The sequence below is a fragment of the Arachis hypogaea genome, chromosome 7 (assembly GCF_003086295.3).
Source record: "Arachis hypogaea cultivar Tifrunner chromosome 7, arahy.Tifrunner.gnm2.J5K5, whole genome shotgun sequence".
NCBI lineage: Eukaryota > Viridiplantae > Streptophyta > Magnoliopsida > Fabales > Fabaceae > Arachis > Arachis hypogaea.
This window is the reverse complement of record NC_092042.1, coordinates 51858307-51868785: the sequence shown is the minus strand read 5'-3', so window position 1 is coordinate 51868785 and position 10479 is coordinate 51858307. Positions and strand designations below refer to the sequence as shown.

The 10479-nt window shown below is 32.6% G+C and overlaps 1 protein-coding gene across 2 annotated transcripts; it reads right to left on the bottom strand.

The window, feature by feature from the left end:
- Positions 1 to 2002: 2002 nt before the first annotated feature.
- Positions 2003 to 8972, bottom strand: LOC112703051 (uncharacterized). Of its 2 annotated transcripts, none has more exons than XM_025754357.3 (22): positions 8787 to 8972; positions 7683 to 7846; positions 7097 to 7176; positions 6713 to 6799; positions 6568 to 6618; positions 6353 to 6470; positions 6019 to 6075; positions 5863 to 5927; positions 5621 to 5704; positions 5495 to 5545; positions 5351 to 5413; positions 5213 to 5259; positions 4990 to 5059; positions 4816 to 4878; positions 4550 to 4639; positions 4421 to 4459; positions 4081 to 4308; positions 3909 to 3994; positions 3608 to 3656; positions 3455 to 3535; positions 3265 to 3358; positions 2003 to 2715 (listed from the first exon to the last, which is right to left on the bottom strand). In XM_025754357.3, exons 2-22 carry the CDS (start codon positions 7798 to 7800, stop codon positions 2507 to 2509), a joined length of 1830 nt encoding a protein of 609 aa, XP_025610142.1. In that variant the 5' UTR covers positions 7801 to 7846; positions 8787 to 8972; the 3' UTR covers positions 2003 to 2506. The 2 variants fall into 2 exon arrangements, with proteins under 2 accessions (XP_025610142.1, XP_025610143.1); XM_025754358.3 differs by having other exon boundaries at positions 8323 to 8908.
- Positions 8973 to 10479: the final 1507 nt, after the last annotated feature.

The following is a 10479-nucleotide window of genomic DNA, read 5'->3' as shown; positions in this document are numbered from 1 at the left end:
TACATATATGCTTTCTCATTCATCTAACCATCCTCATTTTAGTCCCACTAAATTAATGTTCATATTCACTCTTTATGTCTAACACTTCATTCATTCCATACAATTAGGAACAGAACTAGAGTTTTTCTATGGAGAGGCCAACATAAAATATATAATTTGAGAAGAGAAAAAAAAAGAAATAAAATTAAAAGGCTAAACCGTAAAATAATTAATAACTTGTTGTATAAAAATTATGAAGTTTTGGGAGGCCATTGCTCCCTTTTTCTAGTACCAGGCTTCGTCTTTGCATATAATATAGTTAGTCTAACGGTATAGTAGAATAAAATTTGTTCTACAACACAGTCATTTTTTCAATCAATTCGTTTGGATCCTATGGTTTACGTCATCTTTTATTTTTATATTGGCATGAATAATACAACCAAGATATTTGTTCCAGTGATAAAGTTACATTTGAGATACTTGGTCTTAGTGTGACTGATGCGCAAAACATATGCTTCCAAATCTCATCTCAAATCTAGCTTTTCATTTAAATTTTTTCACAGTTCTTCCACGAGGATGATATCATCAACAGATTTTTTGAATGTACTCGGTAAGCACTTTTAAAACTTTAAAAATGATCCGTGATGTAATGATATATCAATAAAAAATTCCTCTTTTGCACCATCTTAAGTTCTCAAGCTAGTTATGTTCTTTAGTTGCATGAATATATATACAATCCTTACTTCTTTCTTCTCCAAAACCATCGACAGAATCTTTCTTGAGATTAGTTAATAATTACCATGTGTAGTTCACTCTTATTAGTCTGGTGCCTCTCCATCTTTCTCATAATAAGTATATAACCTTTATGATGGTCTTCCAAAACCCGAGTCTCTTACCTCAACCTTCTCCCATAAGTCCATTGGAAGATTCATAACTAAGAAACTATTCTCTCGTTTATTTAGCATATTCTTAATTAGACTTTAAAATTTCATTAAAAAATGTTGATAAGTCAACATACACCTCTTCTTAAATCTTTTCAAACTTCAATAAAAAAATGTTCATTATTGTCTATTTAAGATCTTTTTAACTTTAAAATCTCATAACTCCTTTTGATAATAATTAAAATTTTGGTCCTCATCTTTCGTGTGTAATTAGAGCTGACAGCAATACCCGCATTCATGGGTATCCTCAACAGGTAGAATTGCCTGCAGAGTAAATTGAACTGCAGATAAAGTTGAGTTTAAATGTTGCACCAAACTTATCAAACCAATCCATAGTCTTAATATTATAATATGCATGGTTTATATGTATATGATGAGGGAGAAGGGAATCGATTTGGCATTTAATTTGCTAGTAACATAAATTTTGAATTTTAGATTAACTTAATATTGATTGTGTGATTTCTAATTGTAATATGGACTTAATTTCGTAATTTTTATATTAATAGTATATTTATAAAATATAAAAGGCTAAATATTAGTTTATCGAAAATAAATGTTTTTTGCATATAAGGTCGAGTGAAATGGTTTAATATGCAAGTAGGATTTGGATTAAGATAGAATGTAATAAGATTTTGGATAATAGAGTTTAAATTCACATGATTATGAAAAATGATTACAAAAAAAATTTCATATGCTTCCTTAAATAACTCTCAAATTATCTCTCACCATTTCTTAATGCCCTTATCTAAAACCAAAAATTCATCATTTCTTTCTTAATGCACTTAATCATATAATTAATCGCTTATCATTCTCTTATCATTCTTTCCCGACTCTAATTTATTTACAATGCATTTTTCTATCTTGAGATAATTGCGAAATAAGTAATAAGGATCAAAATAAGAGTTCTTCACAAGACATCAAATCATATATTAACGTTTCAATTTCAACAAAAAAAAAAAAAAAAACTTTCGCATTACCAATTAAACAATGTATAATATCTCCTCATATCTTGAATAAATAGCTTCAGGAAGGAGAATTGGAAGGGTTGGTCTAAAAACTTTCAACAGGTGAAAAAATCTAAATTCCGGAGAAAAACTAAATTCAACTTCAATGTTCATAACATAAAAGCGTTTTACATTATGGCCACGCAGAAGAAAAAAAAAATTATAAAAAAAAAAGACACTTGGTTGAAAGTAAGTTTTACACCTTCAGCCTGTATACTCTAAAGAAGAAAATTCCTAAAATGCCACCGGAAAAAGCCACCAAAGCCCAAATATTTGGCATGATCAAAGTGAGTGGAGTGTAATAGAACTAGTCTTTGGCCAATGTTTCTAACCAACAAGAACCTGAAAACCAAATCAAATCAATGGTGGCTCCAAATGCCACACCATAAACACAATGTAGAAGAAACTAGGGAAGAAACATGAAGAAATTGCTGTTAGACTCAAAACTTGTTTCATTCTGAAGATCTATCCAACTCACTAACTGTACAGGGAAAAACCGAGGACAACACAATATGACGATGATGCCCTTGGAGAGAATTATACCAGGACTTTTGGTACTGTCACCAACACACTGATGACTGACTAACAACTACCGTCGACACATACACCGTTGCCCTTGGCATATAGGTTTAAGGTGCCATTGGATGCAATAAAGCTGTTACTATTTTGGTGAGGTTTCAGTATCGGCGAGTGTCCGTTCACTCCGCCATATATTCCACTAGTTAACTTGGCATGGCCATTGCTTGGTAGCAGTATTGCCTTCTTTTGTTCACAAGCTGCTGCTATTAATCCTGTTTTGACAAATAAGGCATTCATATTATATATCATATTAATTAATATGGTTTATTGCGCATTGTATCAAAGTATGATGATCATAGAAAGAACTCGAGGAGACTTTCAAGCTGTTACATAATTATGCATCATAGACTAAAGTCTACAACATGCAAGGATGTAAAAGAATTAACTGATTTTTTTAAATTATTTTCATTAAAATAGTCGTAAGATAGCACAAGCTAGATACTTAGAATCAAATAACAGCAGCATTACTCAATGTGATTGATATTGCATTAGTTATCACATGATTAGAAGCGAGTAATATAAGCAACAACAAATGAGAGAAAAAGGGGTTTTAATTCAACCATGACCATAGCTTGGGTTCATTATTAGTTAAATAGAACAGCAAGAGATTTTGACCAGAGAATGAAAGATGATTATCAATGTTTTCTTTAGCATTGGAAGGAAAATTTTGACGAACCAGGACATAAACCTTTTAAATAAGCTTGGATGGCACAACGGGCTCATGTACGAAAAAGGCGCTAAAGGACTCTAGAGATTAATACCTGAGAAGACAGGAGAAGGTTTCCCTGGTCTGGATTTGAATTCGGGGTGAAACTGTACGCCAATGAAATACGGATGGCTAGGCAGTTCTACTATCTGCACTCGTGTACGTAATTAACAGATTGTATTGTTAAACATTGTTTGATAATCTTAACATCCACGCTATTAACAACTTCGTATGTAAGAACACACCTCCATGCGCTTCCCACTTTCATCTTTGCCTACAAAAGATAGACCAGCATTCTCCAGCTGTGATATCATGTCAGGATTAACCTATACAGAGTTGCGATAAGAGTTAGCATATAAAATTGTACACACAGATTCTTTGCCTTCAAACTAATTTACCTCGTATCTATGGCGATGTCGCTCATCGATGTACTTTACATGACCATACCTATGAAGAAAATTCCAAATTTTAGTATCTTAGACATGTAAAAGCAATGTAAAATGAATATCCCAAAGTTACTACTATCTTGAGTTAAACTTTAATTATTTATGTAACAATGAATATCATTTTAGATTGAAGATGATTAATATTCAGTGAAACAAATGACAAGTACAGCAGAATAACAATGGGTGTATAAATCTTATTAAGGAGGAAATGGAGTGTGTTTATGCAAGCGCAAGATCTGTTTTCGGTTCTTACAACTTTGCAGATTTGCAATCAGCAACTTCAAAGAAGGTCCTCCTTGAACCAAGACGCATGGTTCCTCCCATGTGAGTCTTTGAACCCTATCAATAAAGGACATAACGGTTTAACTAGGTCGTCAAAACCAACATTCTCCGACTCAAGCTGTATTGTAAATAGTAAAACATACTTCAGGCATGAATATGACGGCAGGGTTCTTGGCCTCAGGATCAAATTCTGTGCTGGTAGCATCATGCAGACCCAGAACGGATCGTGCATACTCTATCACAGCAATTTGCATACCCAAGCAAATGCCCAAATACGGAACATTATTTTCTCGAGCATATTTAGCAGCAAGAATTTTCCCTTGCACTCCTCTATCCCCAAAACCTCCTGGAACTAGAACCCCATGAGCACCCTGCAAAGGAATTCAATTTAGGTAACAGGAAAATGGTCTAATTTTAATGCATTATAATAGGAATTTGGGAAACTGAACAGAGGAATTTAGTCCACAGTTCAAATGGTCAAACCTTCAGAAGCGTCCAAGCAGCTTTGTATGCCTCAGGATCCTAATATATTACATAATCATTAGAGGTTTGGCATAAATTGAAAATAAGACGTGCTTACATACGCAATACAGCAGAATGCCAAGTATTCACCTCTTTAGAAGTAACATCTTCAAGATCACCAGCAGGAACCCAGTCAACAAGAAGTTTCCGATTGCGAGCAACAGCAGCATGTAAAAGAGCCTGAAAGAAAACCATGTAAACAAGCTTGTCACATATTGGAGTTCGTTATATTTAGACCAGAAAGTTCAACTTGAACTTCAAACAACTCGAGGTCCTAAAGGTGCGTGTCAAATAAAAAGCAGAAATAAATATAAATAATCGTGTACAAATTATCTTAAATTTGTGGACCAAGATACCTTCAGAACAGAAAGATATGCATCTGAAAGGCCTGTGTATTTTCCCACCATCGCAATTCTAACCTGCAACATGCATAATACTTGTAAGCTCAAGAATTAACACATGGCTATCTATTCATAATTTCATACAAAGTACGATGCAATCTAATTAGATTTTTTATATTTGAGACCCACAGTTTCATGACATTTGTCATAAGCTTTTGTCCTCGTAGTCCATTCCTTCAAATTAGGCTCTTTAGCAACACTGCAAATGACAAAGCCACACATATTTAGCCACTGCTGCAGCAGAAGTAACAATACCATCTCCAAAGTCCAAACATCAGAATTATAAAATTTGTTTTTCTTTGGGAAAGGAAGAGGTTTATAGAACGTAAAAGACTGAGTTTATCAAACAAACCCTAGCAAGTTTAATGCTTTCAGGATCGCCTCATGCGCCTTCTGATCCTATTTATTACAGAAAATAAATTCAAAGGAAAAATTCAGGTTCCTGCATAAACCAAAGAACTAAACAGAAAATAATGTTAGAATTACTTACTTTCAATAGCAAGGGTATGTGCCAAATATTCGGAACATCATGGAGATTAACAATGTTTGACATCTGCATACGGAAGAAGTTTTCTCAGTACAAGTTCTTTTGTGATAACCAAAAATCAAAATATCAAATTTAATATCCTATTACCGGAACATGACAAAATTGAGCAAGCTTTGCCTTAACATTGTCATCAAGAATCTGACATAAAGAAGAGAACAATGATCAGTTGAAGCCAACAGGACAAGAAAAGACAAAAAAGGACAGAAGACACACCTTTGTACTTCGACAAGCAAGAAGATTAGGAGTCAAACCTAACCCTCTAAGTTGACGAACACTGTGCTGAGTTGGCTTTGTTTTCTGTAAATTAAAACCATCAGTTTTAAGTCTATATCATAGTCAAAAACAATAAACTGAAATTTAAAATTTCAATTGGATACTTGCTATTTTTTATTTTTCACTTATATCTAGTAAGTGAACATAGAAGTTGCATTGATGTCATTTTGTTTGTAGTATACCTGTTCGCCAACAACATTGAGAACAGGAACCAAGCTGACATGAATGAGACAGAAGTTGCCAGGGCCTAAAGAAGAAGAAGACCAGTAAGCACGCCAAAATAAAGAAAAATTAAATAAATTTGTAAACTATGCGGTTTGAAGCTCAATGATCATTACCTACACGGTATGAGAATTGGCCAAGTGCTTCAATAAAAGGCATAGATTCAATATCCCCTGACATTAAAGAAAAGCCATTATAAATATTAGTGTTGAAATAATAATAATAATAATAATAATAATAATAATAATAATAATAATAATAAATATAATAAATTGCATAATAGATAAGGTCAACAATATTCCTCTCACAAACTTCCAAATAGAAGCTGCTAACCAAATACTTGTTAAAAATAAAAACAATAAAGTTAAGCAGATAATGAAATTATAATAGTACTTGGTCAATTTCTTTTCAAAGAATTAGTTAAATTATTCTCTTAAAGTATTACTCTACCTATTGTTCCACCCAATTCAATCACACAAACATCTGCTGGCTCTTCTTTTCCATCAACCGGTATCTTCGCAACACACTCTATCCACTCTTGGATGGCGTCTGTTATGTGCGGAACCACCTACCACCAAGCAAAGTAACACCGAATTAAGAATCAAGGAACCGGCAACCATTAAAAACTCCTTCAAAAAAGAAAGAACTAGAATCGATGAACTCACCTGGACAGTCTTTCCAAGATAATCTCCTCTTCTCTCCTTCTCGATAACAGACTGTAAAACATTCATGAAGGGAAAATAAATGAAAAACTGCAAGCACACCGAGTCAAAAAATAAAGAAGAATACATATGAAGTTAGTTTGTTCACCTGATATATTTTTCCAGTAGTTATGTTATTGTCACGGGTTAGTTTGATGTCCAAGAAACGTTCATAGTTACCAAGGTCAAGGTCAACCTTCAACATAAACAAAAGAATGAATAAGAATTAGTAACTTAAAAATCAAACTGAAAAGGGATTGCAGTATTCCGGTTTACTATAAATGAAACCAGTCAATCCATCTCAGAGAACAAACAAAAGACAGTTAACTGTAATTTCAAGTAAAATGAGAAAAGTGAGAGGAAGGTAAACGCAACATAGGTTCAAGATTTTGAGTAGCAGATAGAAATAACAAATACAATCATGTCAGCGACTATATTCCGAAAGAAGAAACACTAATTGGCCCCCTCATGGCAAGAAAACTAGTATATTTACCTCGCCGCCATCATCTAAGACAAACACCTCTCCATGTTCAAAAGGAGACATAGTCCCTGCATCAGTATTGAGATAGGGATCTGCAAGTGCAAACAAAATTAGAAAATTTCAGAATTGAACATTATTATTTTCATAATAAGAAAGAAATACAGGGTTATGTTTGGTTGTAGGATGGAAGAGAAATAACGATTGCTGAACATAAAATTGGAACTACTGACAACAACAAAAGAAGAAAGCAGTATGGAGAAAGAAACGAAAATGCACCAGAATTAGAAGCCCTTCAAAATCATAGCACAAAATATGAAGGAATACATCAACTCGGGGGGGGGAAAGGAAAAAAGCACTCAAATGAATTTCCTTTAAAATTGAACCAATTGCAATTAAAAACACTCAAATGAGTTGGTTATTCAATATCCATTCAACCAAAAGAACTGAACTGAAATTTTTATACTGAAAAACCAACATATTAATATTGACAAAATCATTTTGTTAATTAAAAAAGTTGCATTCTCCTCTTCAGTACAAGAGGGTAGAGAACCAAAGTGTTAATTCTAACATCAGAGTAACAATAAGAGAGGAAAATTACCAATCTTGATAGAAGTAACTCTAAGACCACAAGCCTTAAGAAGAACACCAATACTGCTAGCAGTGACTCCTTTCCCAAGTCCACTAACAACACCACCTGTTACCAACACGTACTTCATTTTCACCACCCTCTTTTTCAAGTTTTCCCTCTTCTTTTGCACTCCCCTGCTTGTACAACACAAAATGCACAAACCCAGATAATATATCAGTACTTTGAACAGAACAAAACAAGCCCAACCAACAAAAAAAAAACAACCTAGGATTGTAAAACAAAAACACACACATGTTAATATATATAGCAGCACTTAAGTGTGGTTTACACATAAGAGCTCACTAACCCCTTTGTGCTCTCTCTGATAAAACTATGAATGATGACAACAACAGTACAAAAGACAACAATGTTTATAGTGACGGTTTTCTTTCTGGCATGAAAAAACGGATAAGGTATGTGAATAAGCTTAGCTTAGCAGATAAATACTGGCAGTGACACACATTACATAGATATCATAAGAAATGGGGCAAATTAACAAAATAAATTAAAAGATGGTGAGATAATAACAACAGAAGATTTAAAAAAAATAGAAAAGTTGGGAACTTTCAGCAACCCCACAAAGAAAAATGGAGAGAATAATGAGGAAAACCTTGTTCAATATGACGGGGTTTACAAGGCCTCCTCCTCCTCTTACCCCAGAAAAAAAAAAAAAAAAAAAAAAAAACGCTTCTGTTATATTCTTTTCTTTCTAATGTGAAGACCCCATCTAACCCCACTCGAAGAGAGGTTTTGGTTTTCAGTTTTTCTCTATATACACCCTCCAAGAAAGCGAAAAAAAAATCTTCTTGCACCCTCCACAATGGCTCTATCAACCCACAAACGGTACATGTATATATATATACATAGATATAGATGTGTGTATATATAGATATAGATATATAGGAGTGTGTGCGAATGAGTGTGTGTAATTTTATATAAATATTTGTGAGTTTGAGAGAGAGAGAGAGAGAGAGAGAGAGAGAGAGAGAGAGAGGAATATAAGTGATTAAGGAGGAAATTGAAAAAGAGAAAAGGGGATATAAGCATATAAATCTTGGAGGAAGAAGAAGATGCCTTTTGGTTTGGCCTTATGGGTTAGGAGGGAATTGAAAATGTGTCTCTTTCTTTCTTTCTTCTGCAGCTTACTTTGCTTTGCTTGGTTTCTGTGTTGTTCTTGTTACAGGCGGCGGGTGAACAAGGAAGCTAGGCCTGAACCTTTCAACTTTAAAAAGAAGCAAAAACCCCAACGCCCCCACAATAAATAAAAATAAAATGTTTTATTTCATAAACAAAATACAAAAATGTAAATATTTCTAAAATTATTTATGTATATCTATTAATAGGGTAATCGTTTTATTTATTTAAAAAATCAATTATAGTTATGCCTTGATGATTAAGTAACCATGTGATACATAAAAATTAATTGTAAATTATATAAAATATAGGCTTTAAAAAAATTTTAGTCCTATGAAATATCTGTTTCTTATATAAAAAATATTCTTTCTAATTTAACCTAATAAAATTTTAAAATTGTTTTTTTGTTAAGTGATAACGTGATAATTAATTACTGATATAATATATTTTTCCCGGTTAATATTTTATGTCATTGTATTAACATTTAATTTAATTTGTCATTTACAAGGAAAACTGATTAGGAGAATTGAGGGGAAGAACCTTTTATATTTTATTGGACTGAAATCATTTTTAAAAAAACACAAAAAGAATAAATAGTTATTTTGTACTCCAAAAAATAGATTTTGACAAAATACACTCTTGAAAATACAAATGAGATATGATAAAGTAATTCTTTAAAAATATATTTTATTTGACAAAATAAATTAAATATATATAAGTAAATTGATTAAATATTTGATTTTGTTTTGTCAAATAAAATATATTTTTAAAAATTATTTTATTAATCATATTTTTTAGAGTTTATTTGTCAAAACTATAATTTTTCTAGAATTAAAAATAGTTATTCACTCAAAAACAAAACTTAAAAATAGCAATAAATAATCCTAAAGGAAAAACTACCAAAAGTACCCATGAAGTTTACGAATGCTGACAAAAATACCCATAAACTAAAGAAATTAATGATGTACCCATGGAAGATGAGTTCCGTACGACAAAAGTATCCAAATCCTAATTTTTTGTTTATTTTTTTAATAAAATTCCCAAACTATCCCCACCCTCAACCTCAACTCACTTTTTTAATCTTCCATAACTCAACATGCACCTTTAAAACTTGCTATGGAATCCAAAACTACTCCTACAACAGATGAAATGAACCTTTTATGGTGGAAATTTTGAATAATAACGCAACAGAGGATTGCAGCGCCGAGATTAACAAAAGAATCAATCAATACCGATGAAGAATCAGAGAAAGAATCATAAAGGAACAGTTTTTAATCGTTTCATTTGTTTTTTCCTTTTTTTCTTAATTTGAGGGCTTTCTTTGTGTGAAGGGATTGGCGAAAAAAATGGAAAAGAGCTCACCATACTAAATTTATTTGTTAGGAATCAGTCGAAGTCCTCTACCACCACCACCACCATTGATTTTGGCATGGTCTATTATAGGAGTAGTTTTAGACTCCATGACAAAGGTTTTAAAGGTACAAGTTGGGTTATGGAAGGTTGAAAAAGTGAGTTGAGGTTGAGAGTGAGGGTAGTTTGAGAATTTTATTAAAAATTAACAAAAAAATTAGGGTTTAGATACTTTTGTCATACAAACCCCATCTTCCGTGGGTACATCATTAATTTTCTTAGT